General features: G+C 64.9%; 2 protein-coding genes across 5 annotated transcripts; one reads left to right on the top strand and one right to left on the bottom strand.

Annotated features, from left to right (window-relative positions):
• Positions 1 to 1,152: 1,152 nt before the first annotated feature.
• On the bottom strand, positions 1,153 to 8,205 carry RRP8 (ribosomal RNA processing 8). 2 transcript variants are annotated; one of them, XM_077808666.1, is made up of 8 exons: positions 8,096 to 8,205; positions 6,455 to 6,602; positions 5,951 to 6,242; positions 5,045 to 5,477; positions 4,775 to 4,904; positions 4,522 to 4,628; positions 2,282 to 2,378; positions 1,155 to 1,816 (listed from the first exon to the last, which is right to left on the bottom strand). In XM_077808666.1, exons 2-8 carry the CDS (start codon positions 6,551 to 6,553, stop codon positions 1,703 to 1,705), a joined length of 1,272 nt encoding a protein of 423 aa, XP_077664792.1. In that variant the 5' UTR covers positions 6,554 to 6,602; positions 8,096 to 8,205; the 3' UTR covers positions 1,155 to 1,702. The 2 variants fall into 2 exon arrangements, with proteins under 2 accessions (XP_077664851.1, XP_077664792.1); XM_077808725.1 differs by lacking the exons at positions 6,455 to 6,602; positions 8,096 to 8,205 and adding an exon at positions 6,359 to 6,436 and having other exon boundaries at positions 1,153 to 1,816.
• Positions 8,206 to 8,845: 640 nt separating this feature from the next.
• ILK (integrin linked kinase) lies at positions 8,846 to 20,107 on the top strand. 3 transcript variants are annotated; one of them, XM_077808368.1, is made up of 13 exons: positions 8,846 to 8,926; positions 11,719 to 11,815; positions 13,980 to 14,145; positions 14,542 to 14,637; positions 14,759 to 14,855; positions 16,498 to 16,581; positions 16,865 to 16,950; positions 17,612 to 17,721; positions 17,792 to 17,919; positions 18,671 to 18,792; positions 18,865 to 18,964; positions 19,089 to 19,219; positions 19,387 to 20,107. In XM_077808368.1, exons 2-13 carry the CDS (start codon positions 11,727 to 11,729, stop codon positions 19,534 to 19,536), a joined length of 1,359 nt encoding a protein of 452 aa, XP_077664494.1. In that variant the 5' UTR covers positions 8,846 to 8,926; positions 11,719 to 11,726; the 3' UTR covers positions 19,537 to 20,107. The 3 variants fall into 3 exon arrangements, with proteins under 3 accessions (XP_077664494.1, XP_077664664.1, XP_077664579.1); XM_077808538.1 differs by having other exon boundaries at positions 8,922 to 8,940; XM_077808453.1 differs by lacking the exon at positions 8,846 to 8,926 and adding an exon at positions 10,509 to 10,645.
• Positions 20,108 to 20,373: the final 266 nt, after the last annotated feature.

Raw genomic sequence — 20,373 nt, 5'->3', positions numbered from 1 at the left:
TGCTGGTAATAGCTTATCTAAAGTGATCATCAGGTTAGGCCATTTCCAGCACAAATCCAGGTTTTCTCACCCTCCACCCCCCCCACACAAATTCACTCTCCTGCTAGTGATAGCCCATCCAAAGTGACAACCCTTTACACAATGTGCATGATAATCAAATTGGGCCATTTCCTGCACAAATCCAGGTTCTCTCACTCCCTCACCCCCCTCCAAAAACCCACCCCCATACACACACAAACTCACTCTCCTGCTGGTAATAGCTTATCCAAACTGACCACTCTCTAAATTGGATTAATTTAGGCTTAAATAGAGACTGGGAGTGGCTAAGTCATTATGCAAGGTAGCCTATTTCCTCTTGTTTTTTCCTACCACCCCCCCCCCCAGATGTTCTGGTTTAACTTGGATTTAAACTTGGAGAGTGGTCAGTTTGGATGAGCTATTACCAGCAGGAGAGTGAGTTTGTGTGTGTATGGGGGTGGGTTTTTGGAGGGGGGTGAGGGAGTGAGAGAACCTGGATTTGTGCAGGAAATGGCCCAATTTGATTATCATGCACATTGTGTAAAGGGTTGTCACTTTGGATGGGCTATCACCAGCAGGAGAGTGAATTTGTGTGGGGGGGGTGGAGGGTGAGAAAACCTGGATTTGTGCTGGAAATGGCCTAACCTGATGATCACTTTAGATAAGCTATTACCAGCAGGACAGTGGGGTGGGAGGAGGTATTGTTTCATATTCTCTGTGTATATATAAAGTCTGCTGCAGTTTCCACGGTATGCATCCGATAAAGTGAGCTGTAGCTCACGAAAGCTCATGCTCAAATAAATTGGTTAGTCTCTAAGGTGCCACAAGTACTCCTTTTCTTTTTATTGGTATAAAGTGAACAGTGAAAACGACAGGCTCCCGGCGGCGGGCTCGGCGGGCCGCCAGCCCTTCTCCCCGACCAAGCTGTGACAGCCCCCCGCTGCCCCCCGGCCCCCCAAAGCTGAGTCCAGGAGACTCAGCAGCGCCCCCCCGCTCCCCCCCCTCTCGGGACACACACACACACAGAGCCCGCCCCACACTGCCCCCCTGCACCGCCCCCCCTCCTCTCAGGACACACACACACTGCAGCCGATACACTCCGCTTCCCCCGCACCAGCCCCCCCCCTCGCACTGCCCCCCCCACAGCCGACTCCAGGAGACTCAACAGCTCCCCTCCCCACCCCACAAATGGAGTGGGACCCCCGAGGTTGGGCAGGGGCCCCAGGGCAGGGCGCAGGGGTGAGATGCAGGCGCAGGGGTCCCAGGGCAGGGCGAGGTGGGGGCCCCAGGGCAGGGCGCAGGGGTAGGATCCAGGCGCAGGGGCCCCAGGGCAGGGCGGGGTGCCGGGCGAGGTGGGCGCCCCAGGGCAGGGCGCAGGGGTGGGATCCAGGCGCAGGGGCCCCAGGGCAGGGCGGGGTGGGCGCCCCAGGGCAGGGCGCAGGGGTGGGATCCAGGCGCAGGGGCCCCAGGGCAGGGTGGGCGCCCCAGGGCAGGGCGCAGGGGTGGGATCCAGGCGCAGGGGCCCCAGGGCAGGGCGGGGTGCCGGGCGAGGTGGGGGCTCCAGGGCAGGCCAGTATTCAGGCACAGGCACCCCGCCCTGCCCCGGGGCCCGGTGCAGGGGTGGGGGCTCCAGGGCAGGCCGGGCGCGGTGCAGGCCCCAGGCAGACACCAGCTGAGGGGCCCTTCAGCGCTTCTTGTAGAGGCAGGGTCTCAGCGCCAGGCCAGGCAGGCTCCCCCCCGCCCGGGGCTGCCCCGTCTTGGAGAAATCAAACATATAGAAAAACGGATTGCCCAGGTCCTGCAAGGGGAGAAACAGCTGATGGGCGCTAGGCCAGCCCACGCACATCCCTCCAGGACACCTCCCTGCCCTCTGCCCACTGGCTCCTGCCACTGCCAAACACCTCCCTGCTGCACCCCCACAACCCATCTTATCCCTCCCCACACCTGCTCCTCACCAGCCCCCAAACTCCCCCTGCATCTACCACCCACCTCCCTGCTGCACCCCCGCCACAACCTCCCCCTCCCCGGCACCTGCCACCAAAGCCCAGCCCTGCCAGTGGGCCTCCTAGCCAGACACAGGCCAAGAGCAACTCAGCGAGCTTCCCTGCCCTACCTTGTCCTAGGGGCAGGGGGCAGCAACAGCTCAGGGGCAGAGGCAGGCCCCACCCTGCCCATGGCAGCCCACACCCCCGGGCCCCACCCTGCCCTGCTGGACCCTGGGGCAAGTCCTGCTCACATCACACAGAGAGAGGGTAGGACTCACCTTGGAGACAATCTGAAAGCCCAGCTGAGTCACAGCGCTCACAAAGGCCCGGATGTCTGCGAAGCGGCTGGCAACCTCTGCCACCTTCAGCGTGCCCCTGGGGAGATGCCAGGTGAGGGGAGAGGGCTGGTTCCTTGAGCCACTGCCCGTATCCCCCACAACTCCTGCTCTGTGCAGCAATCCTCCACCCCTCTGCCAGTGCCCATATCCCTGTGACGAAGTGGGACTGTTCTTAATATCTCCTCTGAATACTGTAGGGGTGCCTCAGTTTCCCCTAGGCATTTCTTAAGTCTCTAGGGGGTGGGATAAGGGGGTGTGATTGTTGCAGAGTAAAGGGCCAGGGTACATAAATGGCCGACACTGTCTTCCTGGCAACTGATGCCCTGGGCCCTTCCCCCCTGCAAGGTGAGAGCTAAAGGGTTGGAGAACAAAGGAATCAGGAGACCTCCTGGCCTGGGAAAGGGACAAAGCCCAGAGGAGGAGGGTCAGGAGGGAGTTTCAGTTTGGGGCTGGCTGGAGACATGGAGTGAAGGGCAGACGGGGTTGTCTGGCTCACTGCCCCCCAAAATGGACCTGGCCGAGGGGTCCTGTTCTCTGTACCTACAAGCTCTGTATTAGACCATGTTCCTGTCGTCTAATAAACCTCTGTTTTCCTGGCTAGCTGAGAGTCACATCTGACTGTGGAGTTGGGGGGCAGGACCCTCTGGCTTCCCCAGGACCCCGCCTGGGTGGACTCGGTGTGGGAAGTGCCCGGAGGGGCAGAGGAGGCTGAATGCTCCGAGGTCAGACCCAGGAAGGTGGAAGCTGTGTGAGCTGTGTGTCCTGCAGACAGGCTGCTCAGAGAGAGGAGACTCCCCCAGAGTCCTGCCTGGCTTTGTAGGGAGCCATTCCAGAGCATCGCCCGGGGACTCCGTGACAATCCCCCACAGCTCCTGCTCTGTGCAGCTCCCCGCCACCCACTGCCACTGCCCGTATCCCCCACAGCTACTGCTCTGTGCAGCTCCCCTCCACCCCTTTAACCCCCCAGTTAGCAGTCCCTCTACCCCCACACCCACACTCACCCATCTTTGCGATTTCCCCACCACGGCTTCTGCTTTATCCTGCTCCCCTTTGCTCTCTGAGTGGCCACAACTACTGTGCTGCTGGCAGACCAGATGCCCATTGATCCCCAGATCCCAGTGTCTGCCCTGGGCACGGGCAGAGACAGAGCTGGAATCGGGGTGGCTCAGCCGTGTGTTAACATGGGAGTTGCTGGCTGCATTGTACTGTCTGTGCTGTGTGTCGGACTGTAATACGCGAGCCCGTGTGACTGTCGAGTCTCCGTACAGGTGGGGACCAGCTGCTGCTCCATCCTAAACCCTTCCCCCCAAAAGAGCAGCCCTCCGATCCCAAATGGGCTCTGGGGGATCCTACAGCTGGAAACTCCCCACATCTGGGCTCAGAAAGCAGCAACAAGAGGACTCCTGCTGCTGTGAAGAGTGGACTCCTCTCAACAGCTGAGTTTGCCCCCTCTGAGCACACCACAGGAGGAGGGTAAAATTCCCAAACTAACCAAACTACCTAGCTCACTGCTGCTTGGACGGGGGTGGGGGGGCGGGGGGCAGAGGCGGAGGTGGGCGCACGGGGGTGACTCGGCATAAGCAGGGATCCCCAGCTGCTTAGCCCGGGTTAGTCCTAAGGACAAAGGGAGCTTGCTGGGTACGGAGCCTGCAGTAGCTTTAAAAAACAAAGACTGCAATGCTTTCCTGTGCCTGGCTGGCTGCTCTAACCTGGGGAATCTCTCTCCCATTGACATCTGAAGAGTCTATCCCAGGACTGGCTACATGAAACCCAAAGAGCAGCTGACCTGGGCTAGGTGATGGGCCCTTTGAGTGGAAGAGTAGCCCAACTGTGGCTGCGTGCGGGGAGCTGTGGCTGTTGGTCCTGGGAGGTTAGAGACACAAGGCCTCAAGAACTTTTATTGGACCCACTTTGGTTGGTGTGGGATACCATCTTTCAAGCCGCACAGAGCCCGCCCGGGGGGGGGAGTTCCCCCAGCATCCCAGCAACACTCTGTCCCCCTTGGCACCCTGCTGTGATTCGGGAGGCCAGGCCCATCAGTCAGAGATGTGCTCTCCTGGGTTTGTGCCCTGGTGCCTCACGGCCCACCGTCATGCTACAGCTTTATGCCTCCACCCCTCAGCGTTGTGCTGCCACGCAGCCCCTCCAGGGCCTCCCAGGTTATCCCAGGCCCCCGTTACCCTGGCCTCAGCACCCGGTTGGCCTCTTCCAGGATCTCCTGCAGATTGGTGCCCATCAACGCCAGGCAGAACACGGTGACATCCACAGACTCATCTGCCAGCGGCACCTGCAAGGCCAGCCAGCAGCGTGAGCCCCGGGGGGGGCAATGTGACAGAGGGAGACCCCCCCCCCCCCACGCACACCCTGTATCTGCTCCCTGCAGGCCCACGCCCAACCTCAGCCCCCCGCCTGGTACCCCCCCACCTCCTCTACCTTGGCCATGTCACACACAGTGACACGTGGGCTCAGCGCCACCAGGTCGAACGAATGAACCTTGTTCCTGACACTGGTCGCAATCTTGCAGTCGCCGCAGCCAAAATCTGCCACCACCAGCGAGGCCGGCCTGAGGGGGAAGCAGAGAGTCAGTGCCAGGCCATGGACCCCCCCACCCTGGCCACAGGGTCCCCACCAGGGCTCAGCCATGCCCGACCCCTGCGCAGGGCCGAGGTCCCCCTGCAGCACCCACCCGGGCCCTGCACTCACCGACCCCGCAGGTACTGGATAATGCGGTGAACTGGATTCTCAGGCCAGCGTCCCACCTGCCGGGCAAAGCCGCGGTGATAGATGGCAAAGGCAGCAGGGTCGCGCTGGAAGAGCTGGGCTGCCTCCTGGCTGCTGGACGTGTAGAGCTGCTGGTTGATGTAGCGGAAACGGGCTGACTGGAGCCGCTCCTCCATCCGGGCCCGCAGCACCCCCGAGAGCTCAGACGCGGGCAGTGCCGAGGTCCCCTGCCCCACATCCTGCCCCGCGCCCACTTTGAACTTGTTCTTCTGTCGCCTTTTATTCTTCTGTTTGTTCCTCCACTGCTTCCTGGTCAGCAATGGAACCGGCCTGCCAGCGGCTGCGCCCAGCTCCCGGCTCGGCTGCTCTTTGCTGGGTGCAGGCGTGCTGTCCCCGGGGGCCTCTGCTGCAGAATCTAGGGGAAGAGACAGGGCAGGCTGACGCTTAACTGCTGCATTGGCCCAGCGGCCCCCCCACCACTTAGCTCTGGCGAGGACGCTCCGAGGCCGACAGGAGAGTTGGCGCACTCAGCCTGCCTGCCGGAGGTGGCTACACAGGTCCCACTCCCCGAGCGACGTAGCACACCGGGATGGGCCTGGAAGCCTGGCTTCAGGGTGAGGCACCCACTCAGTGCGCACAGCTCAAGGGATTCAGGGTACAGCCCATCCAGCCCCTCTGCTACAGGGCTTGCTTGCTCCACACAGCCCTGCCCACCAAGCCCAGGTGCAGTGCCAGCTGCTCCCAGCCGGACCCCCCAGCTCGGTCCCCCCTCCTGAGACGTGGCCCCAGGCGGGTGCATCTCCCTGCAGGAAGATCCCAAGACTCGACTTGGCTCCCCCCACTCTGGAGTCCCCCTGGGAGGGGGAGCTCTACAGGTCCGCTCCATACCTTTCCTCCGTCTCCTGCCAGCGGGGCCTGCCTCCGGTCCTGGGTGGGGAGCGCCAGAGCCGCTTGGAGCCCCTGCGGCGACACCGGGGGAGGAGGCAGCTCTGGGTTTCAGGCCCTGTCTCTGTTTCCTGGGCTGTTTCCTCCCTGCCCGGCCCGCAGAGTCAGACTCAGATTCGCTGTCCCCAGACAGGGGCCCAGGGCTCTGAGGAGGGTCCGTGCAGCTCGAGGCCTCTAGGCGCTGCAGGGTCGCGAGGAGCCGTCTGCGCTGCTTCTGCAAGGAGCCTCTAGGAGCCTGGAGACAGCAGGGCATCAGTGCTGCCCCCAGAGCTAAGGGGGCCCAAGGGGTCTGCGCTGCTCCCACCCCACCTGAGGCAAAAGGCATCCCTCTCACCCGCCCACGGAGCTTACCCCCTCCTCAGCTCCTGCCCCCATCCTGATCCGTGCCACCCGCCAGATGAGTCCACATCTCTGGAAAGATGGGGCGGGGGGGTGGGGGGGGCTCACCAGGGTGCAGTGCTGGGCAGGGCGGTGCCGAGGGCGCAGGAGAGCCTGGCTGAGAGCCTCCCCACCATCCTCCTTGTTCCACCCCCCTTCGTCAAACATGGTGCAGCTGCCAGGAACCCGGCTGTCTCCCCAGGCGGCTCCCACTGGCCTAGAACAGAAGAACAGTGGTGAGGCCTCCAAGCTGTGTTTCCCTGGAGAGTCAGGGCCAATGGCTCCCGTATTTCCCCTGGGCGCCCCAGCAGCTGCATTTCGTGGGCAAGACCCACATCTCCCCCTCCTGCGCAGGCTGCCCGGTCCCTGCGATTCCCAGCGACAGGGTGCTGGGCACAGAGTGACTGTCAGCAGTGAGGGGGGACCCCAGCTCTTTCTTTCGTAGGGCACAACATGACACTCCAAGAATCTACGTGCTCTGGCAGGAGCCGCCCTTCACCCCCCGCCAAGGGTCTCCTCTGTGGTCACAAATTCAGGCTGGCTTTGGCTCAGAACAGCCACTCAGCCTATAGGCCTCAGGAGCCCAGGCCTTCAACTGTACCCAAAGGATCGGGGCCCTCTCTGGACCAGAACCAGCCCATCAGGCAGATCAGGAAAAAGGCTGGAGCCCGTTTAAAACAAGGCAATTTATCCACAAACTCTTTGTCAGTCAGTCAGTGGAGAACCCAGTTTAAACTACACCCTGGGCACAAACTGGATTTGGAGTTGGCTTCAAAGGGCTGATAAGGAGGTTGCTCAGCGCTGTGAAAAATCCACTCCCCAGAGCAAGCTGACAGCGCCCTGGGGACGGGATTCACCACAGCCAGGGGAGAACTCCCTGCCTGCACTGGAGCTGCACCACCCGCACTGTAAGTGTTGACATATCCACATACACAGCCACATTTTAAAAATAATGGACCCCAAAGGGGGTAAAACTATTTATTAAGCTTTCTCCAGGATATTGCACCAACATCTGACACAATCCCCCAAAAGCCTCACACCCTGGAACCAGGGAGCATTACATTGGTTCCCTCACTCCCAACCTGCAGTCCCTGCCAGCCCAGCCCTGCCGGTGCCCCTCACTCCCGACCCACAGCCCCTGCCCCCCAGCCCCGCCGGCGCCCCTCACTCCCGACCCGCAGCCCCTGCCCCCCAGCCCCGCCGGCGCCCCTCACTCCCGACCCGCAGCCCCTGCCCCCCCAGCCCCGCCGGCGCCCCTCACTCCCGACCCGCAGCCCCTGCCCCCCAGCCCCGCCGGTGCCCCTCACTCCCGACCCGCAGCCCCTGCCCCCCACTCCCGACCCGCAGCCCCTGCCCCCCCACAGCCCTGCCGGTGCCCCTCACTCCCGACCCGCAGCCCCTGCCCCCCCACAGCCCTGCCGGTGCCCCTCACTCCCGACCCGCAGCCCCCTGCTCCCCCCCACAGCCCTGCCGGTGCCCCTCACTCCCGACCCGCAGCCCCTGCCCCCCCCCAGCTCTGCCAGTGCCTCTCACTCCCGACCCGCAGACCCCCTGCCCCCCACAGCCCTGCCGGTGCCTCTCACTCCCGACCCGCAGCCCCTGCCCCCCAGCCCCGCCGGTGCCCCTCACTCCCGACCCGCAGCCCCTGCCCCACCACAGCCCTGCCGGTGCCCCTCACTCCCGACCCGCAGACCCCCCCCGGCTCCCAACCTGCTCCGAGTCACCCTCACGTGGCCGCTCTCGGCGGCTCCCACAGCCCCATAGAGCCGTGGAAACACGCGGCTAGAGCGGCCCCCCGCAGCCAGAAGGCCGGAAGTCCTGAGCTGGGGGCGGGACGGAGCAGGCTCCTCCCCGCTGGGCAGGGAGGGGTTCTGTAGGGGGCGGGACCTGGGGCCGGGGGGAGGCCGGCGGGGGGGCGGAAACTGGGGCAGGCGGGGGGGCGGGATCGGGGCCGGGGAAGGGCCGGCGGGGGGCGGGCGGGACCTGGGACCGGGAGGGGCCGGCGGGGGGCGGGATCGGGGCTGGCAGTGGCCGGCGGGGGGCGGGACCTGGGACCGGGGAGGGGCCTGCGGCGGGGTCGGAACCTGGGGCCGGGAAGGGGCCGGCGGGGAGCGGGATCGGGGCCGGGGAGGGGCCGGCGGGGGGCGGAACCTGGGGCCGGGGAGGGGCCGGCGGGAGCGGGATCGGGGCCGGGGAGGGGCCGGCAGGGGGCGGAACCTGGGGCCGGGGAGGGGCCGGCGTGGAGCGGGATCGGGGCCGGGGAGGGGCCGGCAGGGGGCGGAACCTGGGGCCGGGAAGGGGCCGGCGGGGAGCGGGATCGGGGCCGGCGGGGGGCGGAACCTGGGGCCGGGGAGGGGCCGGCGGGAGCGGGATCGGGATCGGGGCCGGCCCCTTGCGGTCTCTCCCTGCAAATCCCAGAGCCGCCGCTAGGGGCCGCTACGCTCGGGCCGCTTCCGCGGGCGGGGCCGGGGCCGGGTCCCGTCGCTTCCCCGAGTCGGACTCGGAGCCGCCTGGAGCGCAGTGGCCGGGAGCGGGGCGGGCGTATGTTGGAGGGGGTCTGTGGGGCCGGGCGAGTAGCGGCGGGGGGGGAGGGTGTATCCGTGGGGCCGGGCGAGTAGCGGCGGGGGGGGGAGGGTGTATCCGTGGGGCCGGGCGAGTAGCCGGGGGAGGGGGGAGGGTGTATCCGTGGGGCCGGGCGAGTAGCGGCGGGGGGGGAGGGTGTATCCGTGGGGCCGGGCGAGTAGCGGGGGGGGGGAGGGTGTATCCGTGGGGCCGGGCGAGTAGCGGGGGGGGGGAGGGTGTATCCGTGGGGCCGGGCGAGTAGCGGCGGGGGGGAGGGTGTATCCGTGGGGCCGGGCCAGTAGCGGCGGGGGGGGAGGGTGTATCCGTGGGGCCGGGCGAGTAGCGGCGGGGGGGGAGGGTGTATCCGTGGGGCCGGGCGAGTAGCCGGGGGAGGGGGGAGGGTGTATCCGTGGGGCCGGGCGAGTAGCGGGGGGGGGGAGGGTGTATCCGTGGGGCCGGGCGAGTAGCGGGGGGGGGGAGGGTGTATCCGTGGGGCCGGGCGAGTAGCGGCGGGGGGGAGGGTGTATCCGTGGGGCCGGGCGAGTAGCGGCGGGGGGGAGGGTGTATCCGTGGGGCCGGGCCAGTAGCGGCGGGGGGGGAGGGTGTATCAGTGGGGCCGGGCCAGTAGCGGCGGGGGGGGAGGGTGTATCCGTGGGGCCGGGCGAGTAGCGGGGGGGGGGAGGGTGTATCCGTGGGGCCGGGCGAGTAGCGGCGGGGGGGGAGGGTGTATCCGTGGGGCCGGGCCAGTAGCGGCGGGGGGGGAGGGTGTATCAGTGGGGCCGGGCCAGTAGCGGCGGGGGGGGAGGGTGTATCCGTGGGCTGATGCTACCCCCAGGCAGGCTGGGCCATTTTGAGCTTGCGGGGGCGGGCAACGAGTCCCTGCGCCATGGATGCAGTGCTGGGAGGAGAGTGGGGGGACGGGGGCATGGGGCGAGCTGGGGGGGTCAAGGGGTGAAAGGGGGGTATGGCAGGGAAGAGGGGGGCCGAGGGCAGCTTGGGACCCTACAGTGGCGCTGGTACATGGAGAGATGGGTTGGGGGGGTTGAGATGGGGGAGTGCGGCCAAGCGGGCCCAGGGCAGAGGGGGGGCGTGTGGCGGAGGGGGTCCAGGCGAGTGGGGGGGGGTCCAGTGGGGCGTAGGTGGCAGAGCGTGCCCGGGGAAGCTGGGGGCGTGTGGCAGAGGGGAAGTGGGGGGCGCGTGGTGGAGCAGGCCTGGAAAGGGGGGGAGTGCGGCCAAGTGGGCCTGCGGGGGGGGGTGTGGCAGAGAGGGTGGGGGGAGCTGGAGGCGCATGCAAGAAGGGGAGCCAGCGACATATGGCGGAGCAGAGAGCTTGGGGTGGGGGGCCCATGGCGGAGAGGGCCCAGCAGAGCAGGGGGCGCGCGGCGGAAGGCGAGTGGGGATGCGCAGCGGAGCGGGCCTGGGAAAGTGGGGGGCGCAGCCAAGCGAGCCCAGGGGTAGCAAGTGGCAGGTGCATGGTTGAGTGGGCACAGACAGGAGAGTGGGGGGGCACAGGGTGAGCTGGGGGCGCATGACCAAACAGCCAGGGTCAGGGGATGAGGCACAGATGGGGCAGGCAGGCTGCAGATCAACAGTGATGGGGCAGGGTGACTGGGTGGGGCTCCAGGCTGTTTATCACGCCCAGGGGATCAGTGACCCAGCACCCCCTGCTCCCCTCTCTCTGGTTCCTGTCCCTGAGGGGTATGTGCTCTGTGGGGACAATAAGGCCCCTGAATTCCCCTCTGTCCCCGGCACTCCCTGTGTGTCTGCATTAGAAGCTGCCCCCAAGAGAGGAAAGCAGAGCATCTGTTAGCATTTATTGTGGGGTGCCCCCTTGCTGGGGCCAGCCCCGAGTCACCCCAGCACTGTGCTGGGCCCTGGGGCCAGCAGTGAGTGCAAGAGCAGAGTGCCGTGCCCCGCACCACTCCCTGCACCCCACGGTTTTAGCTACAGAAGCGCTTTGCTCGCTGACCGTGTCCCTGGCAGGGCGGGGTGCCCATCTGCCCTGGAGGCAAGGAGGAGCGTGGTCAAGCAATGAAAAGCCGGGCGCCAGGACTCCTAGGTTCCCTCCCCAGCTCTGGGAGGGCACTGGGGGCTGGATGGGGATCAGGACTCCTGGGTTCTACGCTCACTGTGTCCTAGTGGCAGCCACTTGCCCTGTGGCCTTGCCAGGCCTCTTGTGGTTTTGCTGGGAAGGGGGATGGCCACCACAGCAGGAAGTGTCCCCCCACACTCTCCCGCCCCCAAGGCCTCACACATCCTCCCCGGTGCGAGTGGCTGGCTCTGTGCAGAGATAAGCCTGTGGAAGGGAAGCTGCTCACAGTGGGGCTGAGCACAGCCACTCGTGACACCCGTGTCAGCCAGGAACTTCCCCTCCTCCCTTGCCAGCCGTTGCACAGAACCTCCCTGGTCCTGCTCTGCTGCACTGAACCAGCGTGAGGCAGAGGAGGGGGCTGCTGGGCCCCCAGCCCCTCACTGGCAGCAACACAAGGGAGGGAGTTGGCTCCTGGGAGAGCCCCAGTGTTCAGGGTTGCACAGAGCCAGAGGATGGGCTGGGGGGGCTGGTCCTGCAGAGGTGGGAATGGGGTTGGAGCCTGCAGGATGGGCCGTGAGTCTGGCGGTGCCTGGGGCAGTGGGGGAGGAAGGGGGTCGGAGCCCAGGGGATGGGCTGCAGGGCCAGGCCTGGTGGGGGGCAGCAAATGGGCTCAGAGTCCCTGGGATGGTCCGTGGGGCCCAGCCCCCATCTCTGCTGACGGGGCCCCTCTCCCTTGCAGGAGCCGGGATGGACGACATCTTCACGCAGTGCCGGGAGGGCAACGCCGTGGCCGTGCGCCTCTGGCTGGACAACACTGAGAACGACCTGAACCAGGGGTGACTGGGGCGGGCGTGGGCACCCTGCACGGGGGGGGGGCTCAGCTGGGCTACCTGGGGCTGTAAGTGACGCAGCGGCTCAGCCGCCTGCGCCCCACCAGCAGCCTGCGGGAAGGGAGGAATTCAGCGCTCTGCCGGAGCAGGAAGTTACGACATCGCTAAGGCACGGGCTCAGCAGCACATGCCTGCAGCTGGGGCCGCAGGAGGAGCAGCTGGCTTCTGGCCCCCAGGCATGGGCAGCGCCATTTCTCTGGCCCTGGGGGGCCCTTAGGGGGCTGGGGCCCGAGGGAATCGGCTGTTCTCTTTGTGCCCAAGCCGGAGCGATGGCTCCTGGGCCAGACAGTAGGCGCAGTGGTCTCCCCTCCTGCGTCCCTGCCTGGTAGCGTTGCTCGCCCCGGGAGCCCAGCCTGGGCCATTTAGCGTGCAGCTAGTGAGCTGCTGGTGTTGCAAATCCTGCAGGGAAGCGTCTCGGGTCCGTCTGATCCATCCCTGCCCCTGAGCCAGCCCTACCCCATCATCAGAGCTCTGCCTGAACCTGCACACAGGGGCTGCCCCCAAGCCGCTGCCCCCACCGCATCCATCCCACTGCCCCCAGCCTCCCTACACCCAGGGCTCAGCCCTTCAGGAGCCACTGCTGAGCCAAGGGGGGCAGGTTTTGTTCTGTTGCTCTGTCCCGGGACTCGGTCCCCTTGGAGGGAAGAGCCCAGGGCTGGCTGCTGGGGAGGGGGCGTGCTGGCAGGACAGATGCCCCAGCAGGGAGGGGCCCAGGGCTGGCATCTGGGGGGGCGCTGGCAGGACAGGTGCCGCAGCAGGGAGGGGCCCAGGGCTGAGTGAAGGGGCCTGGGGACAAACACTAGTTCCCCATATGCTCCCTCGTGCAGCTCTGCTGCTGCCTCCCCGGCCCCCCTTTGGCTTGTGCTCCGCCCCGGGAGGGTTGGGAGAGTCCCCAGCCAGGCACTGGGTCGGTCGCTCCCTGGCAGATGCCAGCCCCAGGGGCTCCTGAGGGGCTGTGGCGGGTCGGGCAGGGAGCTGCATACCCTGGGTCTGTTCTGTCCCCCATGCTCCCACCCCTTGGGCTTAGCTGTCACTGTGTTTGGAGGGAACACGGGGGGTGGGGGGCAGGGCCCTGGGGTCGGTTCTAGTCTGGGCACACGGGCGGCAGGTGTAGCGGGGCATGGCCCTGAGCAGGGGCTGGCTTAGGGTGGGGAATGGGGAGCTGCAGGGGAGGTTGTGGAGTGTGGACGGGTCACCGGTGCTGTGTCCACGGGGGCAGGCACTCTCTCAGAGAGCCAGGTGGGGGAGCCCCCAGAGCTGTGGGCAGGGCAACGTGGGGCTCCCTGGGGCTGTGGGGCTGGACTGGGTGGAGGGTGGGGGGGGCTCCCTAAGGCTATGGAGCTGGACATGTTGGGGGAGGCTCCCCAGGGCTGTCGGGCTGGACTGGTTGGGGAGGGGCTCCCTGGAGCTGGGTGGGGTGGAGAGGGGGAGCTCTCTGGGGCTGGACTGGTCGGGGAGGGGCTCCGGGGCTGGACTGGTTGGGGAGGGGCTCCCTGGAGCTGGGTGGGGTGGAGAGGGGGAGCTCTCTGGGGCTGGACTGGTGGGGGGCCTTCCTGGGGCTGTGGGGCCAGGCTGGGTGGAGGGCGCACTCCACGGGGCTGAGCTGGGCGAGGGCTGAGCCAGGCAGGAGAGCTCCCCCCCCACCAGAATGGAATCTCCTTTTAAGGTCTGGCCTCTCTCAGCCTCCCTTACTGGCAGGGGGGTGGGGGGATTCCAGGCCGACTCAGCCGGGAGCAGCTGGGACTGGGACAGGGACAGGGCCGCCGGATCCCCCTGTGCTTGGGGGTCGAGAGAGGACTGGAGACAGCCCCCCCAGACCCCTCACTTCCCACAGTCCATTGCCAGGGCTTGGGGTTCCCCAAACTCAGCCTGATTCCCCCCATACTGCCTTGTTACCCCTCCCGTCCTCCTTGATCTGTGACCCCTCCCTCTCTGGTTGCTCCCTGCCACCCAGCCCCACAGGCATGGGGCTCAGGCCAGCTGGCTCCCTGCTCCCAGCACCCATGCGTGCATGCGCCTTGGGGGTCCCCGAACCAGCCCGGGCAGGGGAGGGGCTGCTGGAGCATGGTGTTGGCCCTGTCCCCCCAGAACTCACCCCCTCCCTCTCCAGGGACGACCACGGGTTCAGCCCCCTGCACTGGGCCTGCCGTGAGGGCCGCTCCACCGTGGTGGACATGCTCATCATGCGGGGCGCCCGCATCAACGTCATGAACCGCGGCGACGACACCCCGCTGCATCTGGCAGCCAGCCACGGGCACCGGGACATTGTGCAGAAGGTAAGGGGTGGTGCTGCCCCCTGCTGAGTCCCACGCTGAGCCCCCCAGCCACCCCTCGCCCCTGTGTGGGGGCTTCCCCTGCCAAGCCCCTCAGCCAGCCCCCCGCCCCTATGCTGGGGCTCCCCACAGCTAGCACCCCCTATGGGGATAGTTCCCCGCCCCCACCCCGGTGCCCTGCCCCTTCCCTGCAGCACCCCCTACTGGGAGCATCCACTTTACACTCAGCACCTGTTTCTCCCCCCTCCTCCCTGTGCCCCTGCTGGCAGCCCCCTCCCCCCAGCCAGTCCCCTGCCCTTTCCCCCAGCGTGGAGAGGCTGGAGCTGGGGTGTCTAGAGGTGGGGGGGAGCGTGTCCCCGAAGTTCCCCCCAGCTGAGGCTGCTGTCTCTTCCCTCCCAGCTGATCCAGTTCAAGGCAGACATCAACGCAGTAAACGAGCATGGGAACACGCCGCTGCACTACGCCTGCTTCTGGGGGCATGACCAGGTGGCCGAGGTGAGCAGGGCCCCATGGGTGGTGGCAGGGTGGCATGCGGGGACTGGGCGGGGGGGCAGAAGATAGGGGTTGGTGGGAGTGGGGGCTGGGCACTAAGTTCTCACCCTGTTCCTGCCCCCAGGACCTGGTGAGCAGCGGGGCCCTCGTCAGCATCTCCAACAAATATGGCGAGATGCCTGTGGATAAGGCCAAGGTACCACTGCGCGAACTGCTGAAAGGTAGGAGCTCCCCGCCCTGGCAACCACCCATCCCGCTCTGCACCCCCACCCCCTGGTGACCTCCCCATCCTGCCCTGCATCCCCTGTCTTGGTGACCCCCCATCCTGCCCTGCACCCCCTGCCTTGGCGACCCCACATTCCACCCTGCATGCCCACCCCCCCCCGTGACCCTCCCATCCTGCCCTGCACCCCACCTGCCCTGCACCCCCTGCCCCTGGTGACCCCCATCCTGCCCTGCACTCCTCACCCCTGCAACCCCCATCCTGCCCTGCACCCTCACCCCCTGGTAACCCCCAACCTCTGCTCCAATGATCCCCACCCCCCAATCCCTTTGCCCCAACCACACCACCAAGTCACCCCCCCCAACTATCCTGTCTCCAACCTCCCCCCTCGTTCCTGATCCTGCCACCCCCCCACCCCAGTCTTGCCATGCTCCCCCAGCTCTGTTGCTACCCCAGGGCTCTGCTGTATTGCTCTCCAAGAGCATGGTCCTACCTGAGAACAGTACCCAGGCTCAGGGCTTTGTTCTTCCTAGCAGATGCCAGTGCATCCATTCCGAAGTTGGAAGTTTGTTGATCAAAACCCAGAGAGAACAAGAAACCAAAACAAGCCAAACTGACCTTGTGTTTGTTTTGCATAATCAAACCCTGAGTCATTTTGGAGGCAGACTATGTGAGTTTTATTTTACCAGCCACCTGTCTTTGCGAGAAAGGAAGAGATTAATTTTACTCTGTCCTGCTGTGCGAAGGGATCCACTTCTCCTGTTTGTTAGAAACAGACCCAGCGTGGAGAAGAAAGGATAGAAAAGGTGGGGGCATACAGCTTTCGCTGCGGTTCGTGGAACACTGGGCGGCTGTTGGATGCTTTGGGATGGCAGGTTAGAAGGGCCCACTAGGATTTGTTGGGTCTAACCCATCCCAGACAGCTGGCTCCAGCCTCCTTTGGAAACCTCCAGCCAAGGAGCTTCCATGACCTCCCAAGGCATCTATAAGACCAGTAGGACAATGGAACAGTGAGGAAGTGGCTCCTGACTACGACCCATGTAGCTCTGGACCCTGGCTCGTGCAAGGAATGTCGCTCAGCTGGATCATTTCTCCTCAGGCAGGGCAGGGCTGTCTCATCTCCCTGGGCTGATGTGTGCTGTACAGTTGATTTCAGGATCCAGTGAAAAGCAAGAAATGGATGGGGGGCAGAAAGTAACACAAGGGTGGGAGACAGAACGGCTCTTACATGCCTCTGACAATCAAAGAGGTCCAGTGAGGGCTGGCCGGGGAGCAGGAATGAGCAGCTGAGAATTTTTTCATACCCCAGTGGAGACGGCAAAGGGCCAGCATAGTCCAGCTTATTATTTCGTCCACCAGTTAAACCCACCTCTCTGCGGCCGGACTTGACGTAGGGAGCTTCTTTCCCACGTTAAGGGCACCTCACGGCCCTTGAGCCATGTCAGCTTGGCCTCTGCCTGGCCCAGCGCAGACTGGGTGCTGCTCTGGCATCTGGTTTCACAGTCTGTAGGAAAACTGCTTGACCGATTTGCTGCAGTTAGTTCCCCAGCAGGCAAAAATTACCGGTCACAAGAGCCCTCAGGTTCAGTTCTGGCTGCTCCACCCCAGCCCCCTAGTGCTGAGTGTCTCCATCTCCCCAGAGCGTGCAGAGAAGCTGGGCCAGAACCTGACCAAGATCCCCTACAAGGACACCTTCTGGAAGGGCACCACCCGCACACGGCCCCGTAAGGACCTGGGCCCTGGCTGGGATTGGGGAGGAACATGTGGGTGTCTGCCAGGAGGCTGCTTGGGGCACCTCCAGTGGGTTTGTGTAGGGGGAGGAGGGCAAAGTCTCTCCATCAGGGAGGGAGCCTCAGGGTGGGGGAGACTGAATGTGGGCAGCTGATTCATATTGTGGGGATCCCCCAGCTCCTCCCCCCCTCACTCTTCTTGGCACAGAGAATGGCAGGGGGAGGGCTGCATGCAGGGATCCCTGGGGTGTGACAGTGTCTCCCTTTCTCATGGCAGGAAACGGGACCCTGAACAAACTGGCAGGCATAGACTTCAAGCAGCTGAGCCTGGGTCACAAACTCAACGAGAACCAGTCAGGAGAGGTGTGCGGTGGGCCCCGGGGCGGGGCATAGGAGACTCTCCAGGCAGCCACAGCAGGGGGGCCTGGCCAGGGGGAGGGGGCCAGACCCACAGTGGGGATGCTCCCTGCGCAGGTCCCTGGTGCAGCATGGATGCTGTCGGGCCTGGAACCAGCCCTCAGCATCTCATTGCCCAACTCCCCTCCGGGCCATGGGGTAGGAGCCCTTCCCTGCCTCCCTCGGAGGTGGGAGAGGAGATTCCATTAACGAATGGGACATGGCCGCTGCCAGTGTGGGGGTGGGGCATGTAAGTACCTACCAGTCAGGCTGTGTCCCTGCCCCCTGGCTAACCCTGACCAGCCTTAGTCCCCAACTACCCCGGTCTGCTGTCCCCCGGCTCACCCCAGCCTCTGACCCCACCCTTAGTCCCCAGATAACCCCGTCCCCTGTTCCGTCCCTGCTCTCCCCCAGCTCTGCCCTGCCCTCCGGCTCCCCGCATCCCTGACTGATACCCCGGCTGACCCTGTCTCATCCCTTCTCTGTCCCTACCTCCCCCCATCCACCCTGCCCCCGTCCTGGCTCTTCCCTGGCTCTCCCCACCCTGCCCCCAGCTGACCCTGTCTGGTCTCTGCTCTGTCCCCAGCTCCACCCCACCCCCAGCTGACTCTGTTCTGTCCCCCTGCAGCTGTGGAAGGGGCGCTGGCAGGGCAATGACATTGTTATCAAAGTGATGAAAATTCGGGACTGGACAACGCGGAAAAGCCGAGACTTCAATGAGGAGCATCCCAAGCTCCGGTAGGTGCTGGGGAGCCTGGGGCTGGCAGGGGCGGGGAGCCCACTGTTCTCACATTCCTCTCTCTTCCAGGATCTTCTCACACCCCAATGTTCTGCCGGTGCTGGGGGCCTGCCAGTCACCCCCCGCCCCCCACCCCATCATCATCACGCACTGGATGCCCTACGGCTCCCTCTACAATGTCTTACACGAGGGGACGAGTGAGTGTCAGGGCAGGGAACGCGGGGAGAGGAAGTGCTAATGAAAATCGCTACTGGGGGCAGGGGGACAACTTTGGTACTAGAACTGGCCCAGAATTCACCCCTGGGGCCTGTCCTACCTGGTCCTCAGTGCTGGGGGTGGGGTGGGGTGGGGAAGAGTCGTAGCCCATGATACACTTGCCTTATCCAGGCCCAGCCTCCAGCGCCTCACCCTGTGTTCTACACACACAGCACAGACATGCCCCCAGGGCCGTCCTTAGCCATACGCAAAGTATGCAGCTGTGTAGGGCACCAGGAAATTTGGGGCACCACATTTCCTGGTGCCCTGCACAGCAGCATGCTGCTCCAGCCCCCGCCCCTGCTCCGCCCCCCACTCATAACTCTGCAGTAGGACAGGGCCTGCACTCACTGGCAGTGGGAAGTACAGCAACCCGGCCCCAGCCGCACTGCCGGTGAGTGCTGGGGGGTGGTTCCCCCCGTCCCCCAAACCAGCCCAGCCCCATGCCCCCACGGAGTCCAGGGGCCAACACCCCGCTCTCCCCTCACAGAGGTCTGCCAGCCCCCCCATGGGGGGGGTGCTGAGTTGGACCCCAGAATAGCTAGGGATGGCCCTGCATGCCCCCCTCCCATTTGCCACCTTCCCCAGCACCAGCCTCAGTCCTGTATCCGCTCCCCTTGTCCATCTGTCTGTCCGTCCATCGCCAGCCCCACATCCCACCCCCCAGCGCTGATGCTCACTGTCTCCCTGCAGACTTTGTGGTGGATCAGATGCAAGCAGTGAAGTTTGCTCTGGACATTGCCCGGGGCATGGCCTTCCTGCACACGCTGGAGCCCCTCATCCCACGCCACAATCTCAACAGCCGCAGCATCATGGTGAGTGCAGGGGGACGGGGCTCTCAGCGCTTCGGGGGCCAGGCTGCTGGCTGACCACCTCTCTCCCCACAGATTGATGAGGACATGACAGCGCGTATCAGCATGGCTGATGTGAAGTTCTCCTTCCAGTGCCCAGGCAGGATGTATGCCCCAGCCTGGGTGGCGCCTGAGGGTGAGTGCCAAGCACCTGTGGGGGTAGCAGGGGGCTGCTATCTCCTTGTGCTGCCCCTTCCTGAGGTGCGTGCTCCCGACCCCTCCCCCCCATGCTCATCGCTCCCCCGCTGGCTACCCTGCAGCACTGCAGAAGAAGCCTGAGGACATCAACCGGCGCTCGGCTGACATGTGGAGCTTTGCGGTGCTGCTGTGGGAGCTGGTGACGCGTGAGGTGCCCTTCGCAGACCTGTCCAACATGGAGATTGGCATGAAGGTGAGTGGGAAGGCAGGGCCCAGCCCTCCGACGTTTACTGGAAAGGCTGGGGTGTCCGACAGGCCCAGCTCCTCATGTCGCCCATGGGGGGTGGGTGGGAAGGATCCAGCAGGGGGCTGTGGCCTTGGTGCATGCCTGTCCCCAGCTCTCATCCTGCTTGCCCCCAGGTGGCCCTGGAGGGGCTGCGCCCGACCATCCCGCCTGGCATCTCCCCCCACATCTGCAAGCTGATGAAGATCTGTATGAATGAGGACCCTGCGAAACGGCCCAAATTCGACATGATCGTCCCCATTCTGGAGAAGATGCAGGAGAAATAGGGGCCAGGCCCCCTGCTGCTTGCTGCTGCCCCCTCCAAGTGCCTTCAGGAGGTGCCCCGCCCTTCCCAGCAGGCGGTGCTGGTGCTTTCCCAGACCCCGCAACCTGAGCCGGCCACAGACCCATGGTACGGATGGTGCTATCTCCCCTGGAGCTACCCTGCAAGCTTCCTGCTCCAGACACCAACCCTGAGGCTTCCAGGACCCACTGCACAGCAGCCACCTCCATCCTCCCCCACAGCTATGGGTACAGGCTGGCCCTAAGGCCTGGCCTGAGCCAGCACCTGCTAAGGGGTGAGGGTGGCTTTTACTAGCCGCAGGGCTAGGGTCAGGCCTTGGAGCCACCCAGCACCTTATGCCTCTCCTCGCTCTCACGGGCCCAGAACGATGCCCCACCCCTCTTTATATTATATATAAATTACCCCTGTCCCAGTGGTCTCCCCCTAGGACAGGGCCTCACTTGTCTGCCTGCACCTAGTGCTGCTCTGGCTTTGTGCTTCACCTTTTTAAGTCATTTCCAGCCAGGCCACACAGAAGAGCTGCCAGCATCTGAAATAAACATTTGTTATGAAAACTGGCCCTGTGTCACTCACCTGGCGACAACACTGTTCCCAAAGAGAAGCTCTAGGAGTTCTTGGGGGAAGGGCTCAGGCCTGTTAGAGAGGGGGTCAGGCTAGTGATCACAATGGGCCTGTCTGGCCTTGGCTAGGGGGACACAAATCTTCCAGCTGTCCTCTGGGGCAGAGGGCTCTCCCTGCTGTGGCCTCCAGAGCCAGAGGTGCCCCCATGACTAGGGAAGGATCACAGGCCAGGGAGCTCAGCAGGAGTTTTAAGGAGGAG

The sequence above is a fragment of the Eretmochelys imbricata genome, chromosome 1, assembly GCF_965152235.1.
Source record: "Eretmochelys imbricata isolate rEreImb1 chromosome 1, rEreImb1.hap1, whole genome shotgun sequence".
Lineage (NCBI taxonomy): Eukaryota > Metazoa > Chordata > Testudines > Cheloniidae > Eretmochelys > Eretmochelys imbricata.
The sequence above is the reverse complement of the archived record's forward strand: the minus strand, read 5'-3'. Positions and strand labels throughout refer to the sequence as shown.

Excerpts from the sequence above, each read along its gene's own strand:
- RRP8 (XM_077808666.1), bottom strand. The coding sequence starts at position 6,553 with ATGTTTGACGAAGGGGGGTGGAACAAGGAGGATGGTGGGGAGGCTCTC. Across the intron at positions 6,243-6,454 it reads CTGCCCAGCACTGCACCCTG|GCTCCTAGAGGCTCCTTGCA; the intron begins GTGAGCCCCCCC and ends TGCTGTCTCCAG. Across the intron at positions 4,905-5,044 it reads ATCCAGTACCTGCGGGGTCG|GCCGGCCTCGCTGGTGGTGG; the intron begins GTGAGTGCAGGG and ends CTTCCCCCTCAG.
- ILK (XM_077808368.1), top strand. The coding sequence starts at position 11,727 with ATGGACGACATCTTCACGCAGTGCCGGGAGGGCAACGCCGTGGCCGTG. Across the intron at positions 14,146-14,541 it reads ACCGGGACATTGTGCAGAAG|CTGATCCAGTTCAAGGCAGA; the intron begins GTAAGGGGTGGT and ends CTTCCCTCCCAG. Across the intron at positions 16,582-16,864 it reads CACCACCCGCACACGGCCCC|GAAACGGGACCCTGAACAAA; the intron begins GTAAGGACCTGG and ends TTCTCATGGCAG.